Source organism: Hippopotamus amphibius, chromosome 12, assembly GCF_030028045.1.
Source record: "Hippopotamus amphibius kiboko isolate mHipAmp2 chromosome 12, mHipAmp2.hap2, whole genome shotgun sequence".
Classification (NCBI taxonomy): Eukaryota; Metazoa; Chordata; class Mammalia; order Artiodactyla; family Hippopotamidae; genus Hippopotamus; species Hippopotamus amphibius.
The window spans coordinates 73,460,701-73,483,170 of NC_080197.1; the positions used below are offsets into that span (position 1 = coordinate 73,460,701).

Genomic DNA, 22,470 nt, shown 5'->3' on the forward strand with positions numbered 1-22,470 from the left:
GGATTACCAGGTACCATACATCATTGCTGGCATTGGAGTGACTTTATAGCTGGAACTGGGCCCTGGATTGTAGTCTTAGGTTGTTGGTGCATCTGCAGCCAAAATGCCTAATCCAGAAGTTCAGTCCTGGAAAGGGAAATTGAAATTGACCTCCTATGCTGCCGGGGTTCCAGAAAAGGGAAGTCTTTCCACCCTGTGGTGGGGTCTCCTTGATGGCTTTCTTCTCCCACTTGCTGGCAGAGCTTTTCTTACTCTTACGATGTCCCTTCTATCAGTGTTTCTAAACATGTTGCACTTTCCTTCACAGGCGTGTCATTGTGACTTTTTTTGCCCCCAGTCTGGAAAGGGAATGGAAGCAGAAGTGGGACATCCAGGGCTCTGCCATCTTCTGCCCTGGGGGCAGCTACTGCTGCACCTGTCTCTTCTTCTGGCTCAGGGACGTGTTTTCTTGCCCATGACATTATTTCTGTGGGGAGAGGGTCTTAATCCTTTGATGCTTCCACCTTTCTGCTTAGGCCCTGTGCCCAGAAGCCTGGCTTGATCTTTGTGTGATAGTGGAGCCCAGGCCACTGAAGAGCAACATGGCTCCTCTGGACACAAGAGGATGGAATCAATAGGCAGGGCCCTTTTTAGCCTTCAGAGAAGAAGATGAAATTATTTCATCTTTGGACTTTTAAATACTATTGGAATGATTTTCTTTCTTTCTTTCTAAACAGGGAAAATAATGTTATAAAAGCATCTTTTTTGTTTGCATCCCTCCCCCACACCCTGGTGTTTTAAAAATGCAAAAAAAAAAAAAAAAAACTTTTTTTGTACAAAAACACTTAAAAGATTAAAAAACAAAACAAAACAAAACACATTGGCCTAGTCATTTGTGTGAAAAAAAGAAGGGTAGGTACACTGGAATGATGGAGTAAGAGACAACCGAGACCAATTTTCATCCTTTTTACTGAGGAGGAAAAAAAATATTTAATATTTTTGTTGTATAAGGAATGGCGCCGAAGGCAGGTACTTCTAACTCCTGACCTCAGCCCCACGCGCTCCTGCTTTATAAAGCTATAGGACAGAGCAGAGTTGGAATGGAAAAGAAAGGTAGGGTAGAAGACAACAGATAAACTGGAAGGGAGCAGGGGGATGCGGAAAGAATGACAACAGCCACGTGTGTGCCCAATACTTTTAGTCCCTGCAGCAAATCAGAATGATGCCAATCCAGTCTCTACACTGGCTGGTGACCCTGCCATGGATGCAGGAGAAGATGTCCAATACTAACGGAGTGACGACAAAACTCTGGGCCACAGTTACAGTCAGACAATCCAGAGGGAAGAGGGGGTACCAGATTTCGCTACTTGTGTCACACAAGCTTAGAAAACCCTACCTCCCCCACTGCTGAGGCACACCTACAGTCCACCCATTTCCTCGCCTTACCATACTGTACATTCCTCCTCTTGGAGGATTCAGACCCTGGCTAGACACTCCGCTCCGGGATAAGGCCGAGCAGTCCTAGTTCTCTAGACTGCCTCTTTTATAAAGATTGGATTAGGGTAGGTGAAAATCGTAAAGACTTAAAAAATAAAGTAGTACCCAGAGAAATGTCAAAGCTGCCACCATGTAGCACCAGCGACTAATTCTTGCACTTTTCTTCCCTGTCTCAGTAATCCCCTCTACAGAAGACATACACAGTTGGAACAGCTCTGTCTTCCCTGTGAAGTTTCTGCTGGTACCAGGTTATAACCTGGACAGTGGGGAGTGTCTGCCTTAGGCTGGTTTGTGCAAGAGGGCCACCTTAGGTCTCCTTGAGGACATTTATCTTGGCGCAGATCTTGAGGGCAGGGCCCAGCTTGATGTTCATGGCACTCATGAGATGTTCTTCTTTAAGTAATAAAAGGGCCTGTCCATCAATCTCCTGGGAACGAAACTCCTCTGCAATCTCTTGGCAGCCTGGAAGGAGATGGTGGGAATTTGTATGAGAAACTACATGGTAGCACCAAAGTACTTATCCTAAATTCAGTAATACAGTGGCCTGAGATGGCAAACTTTGGAAGCAAAATGAAATCAAAGAGCGCAACTGGCTATTTATAAAAACAAAAAGAGCCAAGATAAAGAAAAGAACAACTAAGTTGTTCAGAGAAATACTTTCATTCAGATTAACTTGGGGTGGGGGGGAAGCAAAATATGTTTTCTTTGACGCTGGCAAGAAAATCAAAGTTAAGAGCCTTCATGACATCTTTAAGAGCCCAGAATTCAGACAGAATAACATGAAGGGTAGGATGGTTTTCCTTTCTGGAGAAAACCATCCATTTGTCACGAATAGCTTATAAACAATCCTGCCTTGAAGAGAGCAGGGCAACAATGGCCCATTATTTCCTAATCCCCTTCTCCACTGAAAAAAGTCTTTTATCCATGGTGAGTATCGCAGTTAATCACATAAAAAAGTACTTTATCGAAAAATCATTGGTAAGAATCATAATAAGAGATGAAAATCAACTGCTGCAAAATTACTGACACAGCAGAGGACAGTCAACCCAGAAAAGTTGGGAAACCAGGCTGTGGACAAGTAGCCTGAATAAATACCAAGAGTAGAGCCTTCTTCATACCATACTTAAGCTTCTACTGCTTAAGTCCATTACATTTCTAGCTACAGAAGCCCCTGTGGGATGACCTAAAGAAAACCAGGAAAATGAAGCAATATAGGTGACCTGGGTTCTGGTGGACAGGCCCGTGATACCTTGTAGAGAAGCGATAAACTCATACACTTCCTCTACACTCCAACGGCTAGGATTACTGGACAGGAACACAGGGTTGATGCCATGTAATTCTGGTGTGGGTGGAGCTGTACTGGGGTTCCCAAGGTCACGTTCTCCATGCCCCGCTCTCACGGATAAAGGCCCAGGAGATGTTGGAGAGAGTGCTTCATCATAACTGGAATTATCTGAACCCCGGCTAGAGTCCTCTTGACCCTATAGAAAAAAACACAAAACAGTGAGGTCATGAATAACAGTGTCATGAGGCTGCCCTCTCCTCTCCCCAGCCACCCTGGGTTTGGGTTACTATTGGGCACAAAGGAAAAAGTAATCTTAGCACAAGTGAAATACTCTGTCCTTCATGTGCAAATGCCCCAAGTCACCAGTCTGGTCTCAAGTGCCCTTCAAGTATAAGCTGTATCCCTGTCTTGGTTCTCCTCTTCTACCAACTGCCCTAGATTTGGGAAAAATCCTCAAACATGGCATAAAAATTAGTGGACAGGCAACCAGTTATCAGGTGAGAAGAGGCAAAGAGGTCAGGATCTCTTGGAATTTGGAGTAATGCAGTCAGCGTGAAACCAGAGTGCTGGTCTCATACTCTTTTTTACCTGAGCAAAGGAACTGCCCTGTGGGGAAGAGGAAGGAAAAAGGCCCATTTCTGAAGCAGCAGGCCCTGCACCAGCAGCTCACCCGGTGGCGCTTGCCCTGGATCTTGGCACGGGCGATGTCAGAGGAGCTGCGGCGGGGTCCGCGCCGGCGAACTCGGGCATAGTTGGCTTCTTGAAACTCTTTCATTTTTTTCCTCTTCAGCCGGAACTGGTGGCTACAGCTCACATTATACCTATGGGTCAGGGCACGTACAGGAGGTCACGGGTGCTGGTATAGAAGACTGCCTTGCTCCACTGCACTAAATGTGAATGGGGATTTTTAAGGGCCGACTTGGGGAAGAGAATGAAAGCAAAGGAGACCTAAACTATGAGCCTTGAGCAGATCCCAGGGAAGGGGTGTAATGTTAGATGAAGGAGGGTGAATGGGGTGCCTACAGTACCTCTTAGCGCAAGTCATGGAGCAGAATCTCTTGGAGCCGCGAAACTGCTCCGCAGGGGCGTACTTCCCACAGTACTCACATTTCAGGAGGTTCGCCTTCTTATCTAGCTCTGAAAACAAGGCAGTGCTGGAGGACTGCATTGGTTTCTGCTACTGCTCAGGCCACCGTCAGGCCCAGCGCTGGACTCTAATTACTCTCAGGGATCCCCCCGAAGACCTACTCAACCTAACTGAGAATCCCTAAAACAAAGTTCAAAATCCAAAACCATAAAGACCTGTCCCTCAAGAACATCACAGTCTTCCTAACCTTAAGCCAGATGATTTCCACTTTAAATGATTAATTTTATCCTGATTTGTAATCTCAGATTTCAGATGACTGCATTTCTGAACAGGAGAGAGGAACTAATTACTAATGCCTGGAAAGATATAAGACCTGTCCTCCCACAGAAGTTTCCAAAAGCAAGGGGGAAAATGTAAACAAGACTCCTTAACACATAACACAGAATCTAGAATAAGGAGAACTGAAAATTAAGATACAGCCCTTTTTTTTGGCCGCACCCTGTAGCATGCAGGATCTTAGCTCCCTGATCAGGTATCAAACCCGTGCCCCCTGCAGTGGAAACAGAGTCCTAACCACTGAACCGCCAGGGAATTCCCAGAAAATAGCCTATTTTAGATCATCTTTTGAAAATATATCCTTATAGTAAATAATTCAACAGACTACTCTAGCTTGACAAAATTTCCCTTAATCCTACGGAAGAACTTTTGTGTGATTCTACATATTCTGTTATATGATGTGATTTCTGTGTGTGGATGGACTTCACATAATTCCCATTTTAAATAGATAATTCCTATTTTATACTAAGTTCTCAAACACACCTCCATCAGTCTCCTTCCCCAGACGGGTATCTAAATAAATACTTACCAGCAGATGGGCTGTCCCCACCTAAGGGGCCGCCTGACTGATTCTCATTCAGCCCTGTCGCAAGGCCAGTCTGCAGTGGCTTCTCAGACTCTTTCAGTAACGGAGAACAACCCACCTGTCCCAGAAAAAGGTTAGTTAAGTTAGCCTAATTCCTGTCAGCTTCGCTATAGCTTTCCCTGCCATTTCTCACCACCATGTCTTTGCCCAGATCTCCGAGTTAATGGCCAAGTGGGATGCAGAGAGAACCATTTTCAATATGGCAATCAAGAGCCTCTAACTGGCTTTTTTTCAGATAAGACACTAGAGAACAGGTTCCTACCCGGGCTCTCTATTTTGTCCTTTTCCTTCCCTAAACTGTAGGGAACATACCAGGAGTCAAGATACCTGTGTTCTAAGTCTTGGTTCTGCAACTCATGGTATCCAGAAAAGTCTCTTAACTTCTCTACCACAATTTTCTTCACTATAAAACAACCTAATTTGTCTAACTAAACATGACAGCTTTAGAGGTCACTTTTTTCTTCTCTTCCCAACATTTTCACTTTCTGGTCTATATATTCTTTCTTCTCTTCACTTGCTTCTTTACAACTAACCATTCAAACAAGAGAATTGAACCATTCTCTAATACTTAAACAGTTCTGAGCCTTTCGATTTTGTGGAGTTTGAAAAGACAACAATCAGACCAAGCCCCCACCTCCTGGCCTTGCCCTCACCGGGAATGGTTCTGCTCCTTCCTGGATAACAAAGCCTTCGATGATGTGGGTGAGAATCTGGGGCTTCACAATGGCCTGTGGGGGCTTTGAGTCACCCATCTGTCTGGACACCATGGCCAACGTGGGAGGTGGTGCTGATGAGGCAGGAGCCAAGGCTACTACATCACTGCCAGGGGTATTAGCATTCACACTGGTCACTGGTTCGGCTTTCTCTGGAAAAGAAACGCAAGATTGAGGAACGACAGGGGATGACCTAACTGATCCATCTATGAGCCAAGCCAGCCTGATCTTCCACAGTAATACATGTCCCCTTTTGATCATTCACCCTGGATTCCCTGTGTCTGGATCTACTCCACCTAGTTCTACTGAGTCAGATTGATCTTTTAGCTCACTCAGAGCTTTCCTCTAATTTCTGTGCACTCCAGCAGCACTGCAGAAGTCAGTTACTCACCTCCAAGACCGCCCTTCTCCTCCATGGCCTTCGGGCTCTCTACTACAGGAGACGTCTTTGCAGGAAGCATTGAACTCAATGTGGAGACATCGTCTCTCTCCTCCTCAGACTCAGCCTTGCGTTTTACAGGCAGTGTCTGGGGTTTTCCCTATAATGTGAAGAACAGGAAAGAAAAGATTTATGAGTGAATGATAATAAGGAAACACTTCCATACTGTCAGAGAAAATTTTCTTATTTCTAGATTCCCCAATTTGTATACTTCCCACGGTACAGCAGAATTTCTGGTCATTCCCAAGAAGTGTAAGTTCTACATCAAGACAAAAGAAAATATAACATCTTCTCCAGGTCCCTACCTAGACCCGGAGACCCCGGGTTCATCATAGCCCAGCCAAGAGCTGTTGTTCTCCTAAAGATTGATTTTGGTGGTTAAGGCTATTATCTTGATATAACTTACAGATCCAAAAACAAAGAATTTCTGTAGCAACTTTAGGAGTATAAACTTCAGATATTATATACATTAATGTGTCTCTCATACAATAGGAACAAATAAATGCCAGGATCTTAACCTTCCATTAACACTCTCGCAAAAGAAGCAGATATCAATACCAGTATCGTAACTTTCTCAACTCCTTATTCCCCTCCTAAATCAAGCTCAGGTCCACCCAAGGACAGTGCCCTCAAAACCACTGGGCATCACTCACCGGCAGGTGCACAGACTGCATGTAGAAGGCGGCAGGGACCTGGGCAACAACAGGTGAGGAGGTGGTAGCCGCCCCCTTCACCACATGTGCCGTCCCCTGCACAGGAGCCAAGGTCATCCCCGAAGCCAACGTGGGCGGGCACTCCTGCAGTGCACTGGAGGCCTGGGATGAAGGTGGTGAGGAGGCCAAGTGGGCCTGGCCAGGCTGCACTGTACCTGGCATCCCCCGGGAGGTAGGTACGGCAGCTGCCAACTGGGCCAACCCCAAAGCCTGGGCCTGGGCTGTACCTGGCTGTCGGGTGCCAACCACTTGCACAGGGATGTGGGGTGGGGGTTGCTGGGTGGCTGACATCTTAGCAGCCCCCAACTGAGGAGGCTTGATAGGGGCTACAGGTGGTTTGGATTGGATGGGGATGGGTGGCTTGGGGGCTGGGTCAGGAGGGAGGGACAAGGGCGAAGACTGCAGCATGGGCTGAACAACCAGGGTCTGGGCTTGCTGCTGGGACTGGGAAGGCAGGACCTGCTGGGTGGGGGGGCCCTGCGGAGGCTGGGGGGCAGTGAGAGTTGTGGCCTGCTGCTGCTGCTGCTGCTGCTGCTGCTGCTGGGCCAGCTGGAGGTGGGTGGCCGTGTGCAGCAGCTGCGACTGGCGGTGCGGGAACTGCTGCTGGTGGTGGATGGCGATCTGCTGCTGGATCACCACCTGCTTCTGCTGGAGGTGGATCTGCTGCTGCTGCTGAATCAGGGAATGGGGCTGGATCTGCGTGTAGGTGGCTACAGGACAAGCCCCCAAAGCCACAACGAGGAGGAAGAGGAGCAGAAAATCAGCATCATCATCAGAAATGAAAAGGCAAAGCATCTCTCCAAGGTGTACCTAGTTTGGGGCTCAAATGGTGAATGGAGAGCGAACCTGGAGAGCCCTGGGAGACTGCCTGGTTCACACTCTTTCCTCCGAGTCAGAGGTTACCAATGACCTCCAGTCTTAAAGATTTCAGGGAGAGACCGCCCTTGCTCGAGCATTTAACAGTCCCCAGTAATTTCCCGCGTTTATCTAACTTTTATGTTTTCGCTTTACTTAAATCCTGTTACTTTGCGCTCAGCAAGAACAATGGCGGGCCCATCCTCTCCATGATTACTCAGCTCCTCAAGCGCCAGGTCCATGTTTCATTCATCTTTACACCCTAGTACCCATCCCAGGGCCTGACACATGAGAAACACTCAACAGTCACTGAAAGAATAAATGTCTACAGAGGTAAAGATACCAGCATCTTCCCAAGAATACCTCGGTCTCCAAGATTAATCAGTTTTGGTCACCACATATGAGAAGTCTTAAGAGTCAGCAGCGGTGGGCTCAGACTCTGCCCAGCTCCCTCCACTGTGACCTGAAGTTGTGATCTCCCCCACTCCATACTCTATCAGAGTGTCCAGAGAACATATGTGACATGAAAGCACTTCGGTAATAGAAGTGCCATAGTGTGTAAATACTAGGTATATAATTACCTCTTACATTTTGAGAGTACATTATTCAAATATAGCAACAAGGGAGGCAAAAATAAACATTACCAAGTAAGGTGCACACATCTAACTCTATCCACAGCCTGAAAGCAAGAACTATTTGGGGTTATTATTATTATTTGTTCTTTTTTTATCCTTATCATCGCTATGGATGATCACAAGTTGACCGTATTAAACCATGGCTCTCTTTGCTCGTCCTAAGTGCTCTAATGCAATTATACAGTCTCTGCTCTACACTGGGCCAACTAACCAGCATTAAACACGGAATGAGGAGAGAACTCATCCCTCATGCTAAAATTGTAAGCTCCACCAGCAGAGGAGTCTGTTTTACAAAGATGTATCCCAGCACCTCCTAGAACACAGTAGGCAATTCAAAAAGAACCAAATGAATGAATGGGTAGAGTGAGTAAACTGAAGAAATCAGGACCGAAAAAAGAGAGGACAAGGCAACTCGTAAACTGACTGCTGCCTGGTGGAAACAGACAAGATCCATCTCTGTTACCTGGCGTCCTGTCTCCCTGGACTAATATGATCAAGGTTGATGTGATTCCCTTTCCTTCCACTAGACCAGGACCAAGACAAGCAGGCAAAAAGGCAAAGATATGTACTCTGAAGATTTCAAACAAGTACCAAGAATAATGACATTAGGAGAGGTGATGGCTTACCTGAGCTAATAAGGGTCTGGCTTGGAGCAGGTGTGGCTGTCCGTGTCAGGTTCATGCCCACGTTCTGCTGCCCAGTCCCATCTGCTTCTGCCTTCTTGGCCGCTGCACTTTCTGCTTCTGTCTGGCTGCCCTGACTCACAGTCACTGCCTGGGCTGCAGGCAAGGGCTGCACCACTCCTGTGCCCTTCCTGGGACAGCTCCCACCACCACCCATTCCTGAGGAAGGCAACTGACCCAAGCCCCCAGGTGCCTGGCCACCTCCACCTGGCCCCATTGGCCCTGGGATGCTATTCCCACTGCCTCCACCAGCTTGACTAAGGTTGAGGGACTGGCCTGAGGCCCCAGAGGAAGCCTGAGCCACAGCGAGGGCCTGGCTAGAGGCCTGCGACATGCTGGAGACAGGGGAGGCTCCAGGAGGAATGGCCTTCTGAGCAGAGCCTTGCATTTGGGGTCCTTGGACTGAGGCCTGTTGGTTCCTGACTGCCAGGTTCTGCACCTGAAAGATAAGAAGCAAAAGACAGATTGAGAAAAGGGGAAGAGGGGACTCTAAGGTCAAAGATTTCTGTGACTGATTCCAAAGCAGTGATGACAGCTACAGATATTTCACAGCCCCCCTCAACTCGTATCCCCACCTGTATAAACGCATACAGTGAAGGCCTTCCCAGGGAGGAACTCGAGTCATATTTGATTTTTCAGTCTCCTTCATTCACTATTGAATCTATCATCAAGTTTGGTTATTTTACTCCTTCGAAATGTCTCAGATTTTTCCTTTTCTCTCCATTCATTCATTCATTCATTCATTCAACATCTACAAAATACCTACTATGCTTCAGGTACCACACTGGATACTGGGAATGCAGAAATGAAAGACACAGGCCCCTGATTTTAATGAGTACTTTCTACTAAAGAAAGATAAGAAAACCAAATTACACTATGCACAGATATACACACAGTGCTATGGGAGTGCAGAGGAGGAAGATTAACTCAGACTAGGAAGATTAGCAAAGACGTCCTAAAACAGGTGATGTCTGAGCTGAGAACCAACAGGTAATAGTGGAGGCAGGGGTTTGAAGACATAGGTAACAACACTGCAAGACCACTGAGCCAAGAAAGAGCACAGCATTTTTGGAAATTATAGCATTTCATTATGTTTGGGGCGAGTAGAGGGAGTGCCAAGAAATGAAGCTAGGAGGTAGGCTGATGCTGGAAAGAGGCCAGATCTCAAAGGGCCTGGTGTGTTAAAATAAGGAGAGTCTGAACTTTACTTTGGAAACAGAGTTTCTCCGTCTTCTTTGCTGTTATATTCCCAGCACCTAGCATGGTGCCTGACAGACAGCAAGTGCTCCATGGTATGAATGGGAAGAAGGAATGATGAGCACGTAGTGGATTACAGGAAGCCACTGAACAACACTCACGAGACTCATCGTGATCAAATCTATAGCTGAAACCATTCTTTTAAACACTGCTGATGAAAGTATAAATCAGAACAACCACTTTGGAAAACAGTCTGGCATCGTATCCTAAAGTTGAACATTCACACATGCTCTAACCCAGGAAGTCCCACGAGAGAAACGCTCGCCGTATACAATGGGAAGCATGTGTAAGGATGGTCACAGCAGCACTAGTCGTAGTGACAGAAGCCTGGAAACCAACCAAATGGCCATAATCAGAAGAGAAGATGAATGAACTATAGTATATTCACACAATGAATTATTACATAGAAATCAAAACGAATAAAGTACGACATACAACAGTAGAGATGGATTTTGATAATAAGCTATTGAATCATTCCCCAAAAGATCGCATACAAGTACATTATAAATGTCAATTATACACATATACATAAATGATATGGTATCTGGAATTTGCTTCTAAATAATCCGCAGGTGAAGGGAAGGGGTCTGGAGAGGCTGGTCACATGTTGACAAATGCTGAAACTGGATGGTTAATTATCAATACATAGAGATTCATTATTTCTTTATATTTTTGTATATGTTTGAAATGTTTCATAATAGAAAGTACATTTTAGATATACATGTAAAAGCAGTAAAACCATATAAAAAGGGACACAGGGAAGGATGAACCTAGGAATCAGAACGATGGTCACCATGCTTCGGGCTGGCAGTGCATGGAACTGGGGATGGCCTATGACATGATTAAAACTTACTGAGTACATATTCTTAAAAAGGGGACCATGAATGGACCACTGATGAGAGGACACCATGAGCCAAGGATTATGATTTATCAAACTCTGTATGCCAGAGGTACAAATGAAAATAATGTTAGCAACAACATATATCTTATCCTTAAAAAAATTATTCTGATAGCAATGTGGGAGAGGATTAGAAGTAGACAGGGCTGAAGTCAAGAGACCAGTTAGGAAACTAGTACAGTTAATTCAGGTGAAAAATAAAAGAACCGTATTCAGACAATAGTAATAAAGAAGAGGTAATAGCTTTTGAGAGAGATTTACAAGAATCATCAGGGTTGGGTGCTGATATAATTGCCACTTATATATTAGCTGGCAATTATACTGTTTTTTTCTAATCAGCTTCCTTTCCATAATGGCTATTTACAACTTTCCTCCTCTCCCTGTACCTCAGAACCACTTCCTCTTTCCCTTCTCATGGTTCACTCCCGCAGAGACGATGACACCATCAGACCACAAAAACTGGCCCTACACCTGCATCAGCCCCCATCGTTACCCACCCCTCTTCCTCCTATCAAAGGGCCACTTTCTCCAGGCTCAGGATCCCATCCCCTCCTCCTTCTTAATTCTTTCCTGTCTCTTCAACCTCTCCTCTACTGGCCCCCTCCCATCACCAAGCCTGAACCCCATTCCCAACTCCAGCTTCACCCGCCTCTCCTGTTCCTGCTAAACTCGTACAGTCACTGCATCGATTCCCACCATCCAGTCATTCCTCAAGTCAAACTGCTCATCTGACTTCAGCCCCCGACTCCCCTGGAAAGGCTCTCTAACCACAGGCACAAGTCCAGCTCTCCTGCCCTCTCACTGCACTGGACAGAGGACCCCCCGCCACTGCTTGTAACATTCAGCTCCCTCGTCTTCGTGACACTGCACCATCCAGACCTTGTCTCTGTCATCCCTGCCTACTTCCCTCTGCCAGCCCACCACCCTCTACTTCACTTGGAGCTGCTCTATTTTCTAAGGGCTCCAGCTTGAAAGCTTTTCTTTCCTCAACCTGTACCAGCTCCCTTAGCGATTGCCAGTGCTTGACTTCTCTTACCATATCCACGCCCACCACTCCTGACTGTTCATCTCCAATTCAGACCTCTCCTCTGAGCTGAGCACCGTGAACATCAAACTGCTGACCCAACAGGTCCTCGCGGAAGGCTCACAAGCACTTCTAAGTCGGCACATCCTAAAGTGAACTTCACCCAGCATTCTTCATCACATGAACAGCACAGTCGGCCCCTCAAGGCCATGTCACACCCCAGCTCTGGCACCTCCCTCCACTCCCCCATCCACTGGGTGAGGCCTCCCTTTTTAGTGATCTTCTAAGTTTTTCCCCAACCTACTCATTTCTGTCCATCTCCACTGCCACCACCTAATTCAAACACCATCCCTCCCCTAAACTGTTACAATGCTGCTTTTCTCCCTATATTCACTCATGCCATTTTCACTTATTCCCCATAGAGGAGCCAAAATAGTCCTCAAAAGTTTTTAAAAAAAAATTTTTTTAACCCTCAAGTCTCCGCATCATTTCCATTTCCCACTGCCCTTCACATAAAACCCCAAATCCTAAACACAGTTCCCAAGGCCCTGCAAGATGAGTTTCTCCTGCCTTCTTGGCGCCATCTCCATCCCCCTGTGCTAGGCTCCAGGAACATGGGTCTTCTTTCAGTGCCTCAAATATACAAAGCCCCTTCCCTCCTCGGGTCTCTGGATGTGGGGGGGCCCTGCCTTCACTCCCCTTCCATGTTTTCCCCTGGCCCCCATTTAACTGCCAGCTCCTCAAGGCCTTCTTGACTTCTACCCCCACCCCAAGGCTACATTAGGTCCCTTTCTATGTTTTCAGAGCACTCTGTACTTTCTAATGAAGCAATTATTAAACCATTCAGGTGATTATTTGTTCAATGCACTTTGATGATTTGTCATCTCCATCAGTCCAGTGATCATGACCTTGGACATTGAAGGCCAAGGAATGTATGATGTCTGACCATAACGAGAGCTAAACTCTTAAACACTCACTATGCTATGTCTGTTCAAACGCTTATACACATCAACTCACTGAGTCCTCACAAAACACTCTGAGGTAGATATTTTATAACAGCTATTTAATAGATGAAGAAATTGTGGCCAAAAGATGTTAAGCCATTTGCAGGGGTCACACTAAGTCATGGAGTTGGAATCTGACCCAAACATCAGATTCATACTTTGAACCGTTACTCTGTCCCTCCACACACTGACACACAAATATCTGATGAATAAATAGATGGATAAATGGAAGAACTGCTATGGAAGCTGACTCCACCTCACCCTCTGATCCCACTGCTGTCGCTGTAGTCTAAACCAAAGGCCTTAGCTTGTAACCAAACGACCCCAACAGTTTCTTGGCAGGTTCCCTCATTTCTCTTTCTCCTCCAGGCACATGTTCCTAAATGACTCTTTCTCAAGTAGTTTCCTGAACCTATCAATCTGCTGTTCAAGCCAGCAGTGCCGCTGCTACCTCTGTGGTTACCTGCATTCAGACTTCCCCCTAACAATGACCTTTCCTGCCACAGGCCTGTTGTCTCCACTTTATTCACTCATCCCCAACTCACAGTCACGTACATGAGTTAGGCCTCTACATATACTGTTCTCTCTCCAGTGCTCTTCTTACTCCAAATCAAATCCTACCCATCCTTTAAGAATCTGCTCAAGTTCCCAAAAGTCACTGAAAAGAAATGCAGCCAACTCTCCCCGAAACTCATGCATCACTCAAAGTTGGTACCGTTTACTTCTACACCTCTTTCTTCTCTAAGCTCTTTGAAGAATTGATTCATATTTTTCAATCCTCCAAAGTTTCTAGTATACATCTGAGCACATCAACAGAAAGTTCAATATTTACTTGCTGACTGATAAACTAAAAGAATGAAATGAGGACTTCCCTGGTGGCGCAGTGGTTAAGAATCCGCCTGCCAATGCAGGGGACATGGGTTCGATCCCTGGTCCAGAAAGATCCCAAACACTGCGGAGCAACTAAGCCTGTGTGCCAAACTACTGAGCCTGCATTCTAGAGCCCACGTGCCACAACTACTGAAGCCCGCACACTGAGAGCCCGTGCTCCACAACAAGAGAAGCCACCGCAATGAGAAGCCTGTGCACCGCAACGAAGAGTAGCCCCCGCTCACTGCAACTAGATTAAGCCCGCACACAGCAATGAAGACCCAACTCAGCCAATAAGTAAATAAATAAATAAATTTATTAAAAAAAAAAAAAATGAAACGAGTACCATGAGACCCCATCTTGTATCCCACCCATAAGAAGCTAAAACATTCAGGCTATATGTATATATATATATATGTATGTGTATATGTGTGTATATTTTAGAGATAAGGCACAGGGAGCACTGGTGAGGACGACTTTACTGGGAACACAGTGAGCAAAAACAGACTGAAGGTTGAGAGCTACAGTAACTCATAAACACAAGGAATCAAGCGTTTGGCCAGCAACTGAGCCAGGTCAGCTTCACGTCTGTCTAACTAGAATTCCCTCAACCATCCCTTATCTTCCAGAGAGAGTACTGCAAGGAGAGAGAACTAAAACTTCCTGAATAAAACTGAGCCATGGAGGGCTAAAAGAAGGGTAAGGACATCTGTCCTGTAATAAGAATCAGGCTTCCCACACCCACAGGGCTGTTTTCAGTCAAGTCTACTTCCCTTCCTAACTCAAATAACTAAAAAGGTATGAGGGATTCAAGTTCTACAGAAATTTAAAAAAAAAGAGAGAGAGATTCTGAAAAGTGGTAAAGTGGTAGAATAGTGGGCCCTGGTCCGAGGCCATTCCATTCGCCCTCCCCAGTGCCCGTCCGCAGGTCAAGTGGTTGCCACTGACCTGATCGGCATCTGTGTGAACTCCCGGAGACTGAGCAGATGGCGCCTCCTGCTGGACTGCAGCCACTGCCCCGTTAGGCATCAGGATGAGCTGGGAGGCTAGAGGCACATTCCGGCCCAGGGTCCGGTTTACCTGCAATAGGTTTCCCAGCTGTGGCTGGCAAGGAGAGCAAGAGGAAGAGCAGAGGAAAGAGAACAAGAGGAAAAGAAAAGAGACAGAAGAAGAAATGGAAAGGAAGGACCACAAGACAAAATAAACAGAAGATACGAACAGCTAAGCCCTGCCCCTTTCCACACCAACCCAGAAGACCCTTATTCTCCATGTGCGATGAATCATCCGAAGAAAACCTAGAATGTGTATAAAACTATACACTGATAACAAAGCATCAAACATCAAAGAAGCTGAGACAATGAGGATTTTGGAGCAAGCATTTATATACAGTAAGTAGACAGGCCAAGAGATAACACTTAGGATTTGTGTACTTGAGCCATAGGTTTATAGATTAGACTAAGTATCTGACGCAAATTTCTCAAATACTAAGGTGAACATCTTCTAACTTAGGATCTCAATAATGTGCAGGCTACCTGTGAACACTAAGCATCACTTCTAGAGGTAAGTAAGGCACAGGAAGTAGATCAGCTTGTCTTAAAACATCTGGGTAACCATGATTAAATAAAATAGCTTTCACTCGGAATTCCCAGGTTGTCCAGTGGTTAGGACCCGGCCCTTTCACTGCTGTGGGCCCGTGTTCGATCCCTAATCAGGAACTAACATCCCATAAGCCGCACGGTGCAGCCAAAAAAAAAAATAGCTTTCACTCACGAAGTCACAGAACAGTTATGCCCCGGGACAATAGTGGCTGTGGCTGTGGCTTACCCGTAGATACATCTGGGCCTGGGACTGGTTGAGAGGTGGGGAGGTGGTGTTCCCCAGTAGCACAGATTGGGTCAAAGTGGTAGCACTGGGAGAGCTCACACTCTGGGATCGGCTGATGAGCTGGGCGGCCGACGTGGTGGCCAGATTGATCTGTGTGGTACAGAAAGGAACCAGGACTAAGGATTGAGGCAGGGTAAAAGGAAATACGCACAACTGACAAATTCAGAGTGACGCAGTCAAGAACAGAGTACCTTGCTTTCACAGAGTCAGGAGGAAATGAATAACACCTTGCTATCCATCACTGTCATCCTAGCTACTGGAGGGTATCACCAAAGTACAGAAACCAGTCCCTAACCACCAGCGTAACACTTGAGAAGGCAAAGGAACAAAATGGAACAGATTTTACTTCTCATTCACGGCTCTGTTACTTCCTACCCAGGATTTTCCTCCTCCTTGCTTAAACCTCCTCCTTAAGACTCCTATCTAGATCCAAGCTAGTTACTTTCCATTTTACTAATATTCTCTACATAAAAGCAGTAAATACAGTTGACGGCTCAATAAGCACTCTCAGATCAGCGGCACAAAGTAGTTTCACCCAGAGACAAAGACCCAAGGAGGACAGCCCCTGGGTGGGGAGGAACAGTACTCACAGAGGCCTGGGTGGTGGTGGTCTGCTGCTGTGCAGTGCTGGTGTTTGGGGAACTGGCCTGCCGACTGGCAGCAATTGTGGCCTGTTAGAGGGAAAAGAAGACAAGAAAGAGCAGAGACAAGGAAGAAAAAGGCTCTGAATCATCCAGTAATAGATCACAGGCACAAAATATAATAGAGATTTCGGGTAAGAACTGAGAGCCTCTACTATGGAGCAAGGACAAGTGTATTCACTATCCCAATTACCCTCACATTACCACATATGCTAACCCAGTAACTGCCACATGACCCTCCTGGGGCAGGCAGGCAACCCGTTCTCTTCGTCCCACTTTCTTTTAGCTGGAAGAACCTTTGGTCAGGTCACATCATGAGTCACTGATAAGTCTAGCCCAGAGCTGCCCGATCAGTACAAATATAATGCAAGCCACGTGTACAATTTTCTAGTATGAACGTTTTTTAAAAAGTGAAAAGAGGGCTTCCCTGGTGGCGCAGTGGTTAAGAATCCGCCTGCCAATGCAGAGGACACGGGTTCGATCCTTGCCCCAGGAAGATCCCACGTGCCACGGAGCAACTAAGCCCATGTGTCACAACAATTGAGCCTGCGCTCTAGAGCCCGTGAGCCACACCTACTGAGCCCATGTGCCGCAACTGCTTAAGCCTGCATGCCTACAGCCCCTGCTCCGCAACAAGAGAAGCCATGGCAATGAGGAGCCGGTGCACCGCAATGAAGAGTGGCCCCCACTCGCCATAACTAGAGAAAGACCGTGTGCAGCAACGAAGACCCAACACAGCTAATAAATAGATAAATAAATAAATTTAAAAAAAGAAAGTGAAAAGAATCAGAAGTAAACGTCAATAATTTATTTTATTCAAGCTGATCTATCTCATTTCAACATGTAAGCAACATAAAAACACTACTGAAATTGTTTTTCATATTAAGTGTCTGAAATTCAAAATCTTTTCACACACCTCCATCTGGACTAGCCGTATTTTAAGTGCTCAATGGCTACCTGTGGCTAACGGCTACTATACCATCAGTGCAGGCCTAGCACAAAGTCACCCTACCTCTAAAAGGTAGTTCTCCCACAGTTCTTACTGCAAGCCCAGACGCTAAGGTCTCTTCAACCTCCTACAGGAGGACAGGAGGCAGAGGAGACTGTTTCCAGCCTGGCTTGGCAGAGGATGCGGCATGCCCCGACCCACCTGCAGTGCCTGTCCCCTCCCTCCTGGGCCAGTCCCCTCCCTCCTGGGCCAGCTGGCTGCTGACCTCTCACCTGCTGGACGGCAGCCAGGCTATGCAGCTGGGCATTGCTGAGCTGCTGCTGGAGCATGAACTGGTGGAAATACTGAGCCGCGTTGGGCTGACGCTGCAGTGCCTGCAGAGCCTAGGAAGAAAGAGCGGGCATCAATCCACTTAGAATGAATGGGACTTCCCTGGGACTCCTGGGACTTCCCTGGTGGTCCAGTGGTTAAGACTCCGAGCTTCCACTGCAGGAGGGACAGGTTCAATCCCTAGTCAGGGAACTAGGATCCTGCATGCCGCAAGGCTTGGCCAGGAGAGAAAAAAAAAAAAAAATCACTCCCAATTCCTATTCTATGGAAACCACTGTGATCCTCTGAAACGGACATATGGGCAGGAGAGGAACAAAGGAAAATGTGTCAACATCTGATTTGTCCATTTCTATATTAGAACCAGTAAGTCCTTAAAAAGCAGAGAAACAATTCTGCTGTGCTCTACTCTTGAAAAGTAAAGCAGTGTAACCCACATGAACTCTTATTTCCCAAAATGGAATCTGGAAATACATGATTCCCAAAATGGAATCTGGAATTAGGACTAAACTGGGTTGAAAATAAATGGGATGTTGGTTAATGTAAAGATAAGAAGAAAATAAAAGACCATACTCTAGGGATACAATAAAGGTGATAGAGCCCCAAGGGGTTGAAAATGATGAAAAGTAAGAGTAAAGAGTGACTTATGAAAGACTGTTACCAGGTAAAATTTTCAAGTAACTGGCTTCTTCAAACACCTACAGTATAATGCTAATGCATGTTTATCAAGATGATACTGATAATTCAGTTTTAGTGTTAACTTCAGATATTACTGTATTTTTTTCTTTAATAATCAGAAGCATTCTTAGGATGTGCATAGTTATTCTAGTAGCTAAAATATTTTAAGTAAAAGTTCTTAACTTTCATTTCTCAGGGTGATTTTCAAGAAAGACCAAATATTAAAAATCTGACAATCCATGAAGAGAAGCGCTTATTTAGAACCTAGCGACATGAACTGAGTAGGATAAAAACCTTCAAAGACCGAATCTCTTTTTGCCTGCTTGCTCAGACTGTTGTCCACTCCTAGGATTCTCAGAGTGGGAAGGGACCTTTGTTATCACCTGATCCAATTTCCCCAGTTTGCTGGAAAGGGACCAAGGGCGATTATCTTCCGGCATCCTTGCCCACCCCAAGCCAATGCTCACAGATCACAGCCCCTCAAAGCTGAGCCTCACCTGCACTGCTTGCCGTTCATACAGTGACATCTGAGCTATCTGGGGCCGAGAGCTGCCCCCAGAGCCGGAACTCCCATTGGCGGAGTTGGAGTTCTGCTCACTCTCTGTCTCCATGATCGAGGTCCAGGGTCCCCACAGCTGGCGCTCTGACTCAAGACCTAGACAGAAGCAGCAGAGGATTAAAATTCACACCTGATCGCAAACTACTATTCCATGTTATTATTCAAGTTATCTAAGAACCTTCCTCTTCTTCCATAAGTCATGATTTCTCCGGTTCAATAACTACCAAATTTTCAATACACTCTTATAACCATATCTTCCCCACACCATCTTTTGAAGCTAAGCAGTGTCTCAAAAGAAACAACTTCTACATATTCCCGCCAGGCTGTCATTAAATATAAAATGGCCAGAATGTAAGACGGCTCCTCATAATACTAAGGCCGCCTTATATCCCATCCCCACAACATCCCATTTCTATCTGCATCTGCACCATCATCATCCGCATCATCTTAACAATGGTCACCATTTGCTGAGAAGCCACTAGGTGCCTCCTCTCACTGGGCTAGGCTCTTCACCTCCATGCTTTACAGTAAATATGATTATCCCCACTTTACAACTGTGGAAATGAGGTTTTCTGAGGTTAAAGAAATTGTCCTAGTTAAGTACCAAACCTTTACACTAGGACATGCTTCTTCAAACCAAAAACAATCTGTGATTAAGGCAGTATCACTCACTTTGAAGACTCACCCTCTTCATTTTATGGAGGAGGGGTTTAAGATACAGATACGTTGAATGCTTCATAAAAAGTCATAAAACTAGGAGGTAGAAGAGCTGCCTGGTTCCCGCTCTACTAGTAACACCTCGGGCATGTCACTTTCCCTTCTTATACCTCAGTTTCCCCGTTTGCAAAGAAGGCTTCACAGCTAAGTGTAATACATCATTTTAACAAATGACTTACAGGTATTAAACACAGTAAAGACAGCAACGAAAATCTTCAAGACAGTAAGATTCAACTTTTTAGTCCACTAAAGTAGTCAGAATTTACCTTCTGGTGCCTACGCTAAAATTTGCAAAAAGACATATGAAAACATTGCTAAGAACCAAGCAAAGGAACAGATGAGAAGTAGGAAGAAACATGCCTTCAAAGCAGCACTAAATGACAATAAGGTTTTTTTGGTTCATTCTTTATTTTTCCCTCTTTTGTTAAATCTAAATACTATATTCTCTATTTTTGAGGCATGGAGCCACTATAAATACCCCGTCAGCACAGCACAATCTGGTTCTGGAATGTAAACATCGAACCAGAATTTCTGCTAAGGGGTGTCGACAGTTTTATTAGGGTGGATCTATTTTAATAATTGCATCCAAAACGAACAAAGTAAATACAATCAAACCGCTTGGGCTTGGAAATAAAGTTGGGGAGTTTTTTTATGATTCCATTCCCAGTATCATCTGATCGCATCGTTTTCCCCCAAGAAATCAGTTGCACAGGAATAGCAAATGTCATTGCAAACATGGATATAACCCAAGAAGTACAAAGGAGCAGTCATACTGGCTTCAAGTCTAGTCTATCTTCTCCCCACATCTTTTGCCAAAATATCAAAGCACTAAACAGATACAGACCCATGAATCCTCATAATCAGCATGTGAAGAAAAAAAGTGGGTAAGGATTAGAGGCAGCAAGGCATAGTTGTATAGATAAACCGGACTTAGTTCACTGGACTCAGAGACAGGAGACCCCTTTACTAGCTGGAGGAGACATTAATTCCCTTCATAGGTGCAAATGCTAATAAACTGTATGATACCTCATCTTCCCCCAAAATGGAAGTCTTATTAATTTTTCAGAGTGTGAAATAGAAAAGTGGTGGGAAGGGAACCAGCTTAAAGTTTTTAATAAAATCAGGAGAAACTGTCATCAAAACCAGGATTTCTGGATCCCAGGCACATAAATGTATTCATTTGTGATCGGTGTTGGGACTGTAAAATTAAATCCAGAAAACGAAGATAACAAAAAGTTTGGGAAGCACAGTGAATTTAAATTTTCAGAATTTAACTGGAAAAGAAAGAGAAGCTGTGCCACAGAGGTCCCCAAAGTAACTAAGCCATGGTCATCCCGAAAGGTAGCATTTGGGTGTGTGTGGTTGGGCTGGAGCGAGACCTTCGGAAAGAAGCTAGGAAAGGATATTGAAGTGGACCTGGTACTGGGCCTCCTGAGCCAAGAGTTGGAGATAATCAATTTCCCCAAGCATGAAACTCTGTCTCGAAAGAAGGATGGGGCATAAGAAGGGGGGCGGGAGGAGGGGGTTGGTTCGGGGAAGGCTGTGCCGAAGAAATGGAAGCCATCTGAAGAATAGGGAGAGTAGACGCCCCAGGGGTCCTTGTTGTATCTAGAACCTTGATGAGAACGAGGTTCCCAAGGGAAATCAAACACACCGGGGGAAGGGGGTCGACAGAGCGGTGCCAGGAGTGAACCGACCCAAGTGAGCGCAGAAATGTGCTTACTGATAGCGGGGAGACAGGCGCGAGGGAGACAGAGAGAAGTCGAGGAACTGGAGGCTGAGGAACCCAGCGGACCAGAAAAAGCAGGGAGGTAACTAGACAGCATGCTTGGATGGGAGAGCCAAAGTCAGAGAAGGGAAAATGAATGAGAGAACGAGCGGTCAGAAGCAACTAGGATGACGGGCGGACAGCAGCGAGCACAGCGAAATGAACAGAAGAGCGAGAGGCTCGGACAGGCAGAGGGAAGGACCGCAGAGCCAGCGCCAGAGGTAGGCAGGGAAAGACGCCGGGGGAGGTACCTGGGGCGTTCCACAGCCCGAGGTGGCTGAAGAAACATCCCCGCGCAGCCAAGCCCCCGGAGGTCCTGCCCCTGCCCGGCTCGCGGCCGCCCGCTTACCTCCGCGCCTGGCTCTGCACCCCAGCGCTCCCGGGGGGGCGTCCACCTCACGTGCCGGGGTCCCCGGGCGCCAGGCCGGGCGGGGGGCTCGCTCGGCCTCCGCGGCGGGCTCCCCTCGCCTCCTCCCCTTCCTGGAGGGGCGGGGGCGCCGAGGGCGGGGTGGGAGGCGCCCGGCGCGGCCGCGGCTCCCCGCCCCTCCCGCCGCTCCGGGTGCGGGCCGGCCGCGGCTCCGCCAGGCCTCCGGGGCTCACTCGGGGCCTGTCACTTCCTGCCGGGCCGAGCGGGTGGGGGCTGCAGGCCGGGGGCTGCGGGCCGGGCTGGAGGAGGGGGCTGGCGGGGAGGTGCTTCCGGGGCAGCCGGACCCCTCCCCCGTCCCTCCCCCTCCCCCTCCCCTCGGCGCCCTCCCCCCTCCCTCCCGCGCGTCCCTCGTTTCCTGCCGGCGCCCGTTGCCATGACGACGCCGCTGCCGGGCCTCCGCGCTCTAGGCCCCGGGTTTTTTTTTTTTTCCCCTCTCTTGGTCTTTCTCGTCTTTTTTTCCCTTCTTTCTCTCCGAGTTCTGCTCGCCGGTGGGAGGGACGAAACGGAGAAAGTGCTGGCCTCTAGTGGGGAACTCACCTCTCAGAGAAGGAGAGGGAGATGGGAGAAGGGAGGGAAGTGACGTGAAAAGGGGGGAAAAAAGAAGGTATTTTCTGGAGCTTCTGGGAATAAGGGATAGAAAGAAAGGATCAAAGGGACCC

At 46.7% G+C, this 22,470-nt stretch overlaps 1 protein-coding gene across 3 annotated transcripts; it reads right to left on the reverse strand.

Annotated features, from left to right (window-relative positions):
* Positions 1-760: 760 nt before the first annotated feature.
* On the reverse strand, positions 761-21,988 carry PHC1 (polyhomeotic homolog 1). Of its 3 annotated transcripts, none has more exons than XM_057701332.1 (15): positions 21,734-21,988; positions 18,838-18,995; positions 17,608-17,718; positions 16,336-16,416; positions 15,686-15,835; positions 14,810-14,941; positions 8,752-9,247; positions 6,576-7,345; positions 5,875-6,022; positions 5,424-5,635; positions 4,714-4,828; positions 3,790-3,898; positions 3,432-3,582; positions 2,726-2,957; positions 761-1,938 (listed from the first exon to the last, which is right to left on the reverse strand). In XM_057701332.1, the coding sequence occupies exons 2-15, from the start codon at positions 18,949-18,951 to the stop codon at positions 1,784-1,786; spliced, it is 2,976 nt and encodes a 991-aa protein (XP_057557315.1). In that variant the 5' UTR covers positions 18,952-18,995; positions 21,734-21,988; the 3' UTR covers positions 761-1,783. The 3 variants fall into 3 exon arrangements, with proteins under 3 accessions (XP_057557315.1, XP_057557314.1, XP_057557316.1); XM_057701331.1 differs by having other exon boundaries at positions 14,810-14,965; XM_057701333.1 differs by lacking the exon at positions 14,810-14,941.
* Positions 21,989-22,470: the final 482 nt, after the last annotated feature.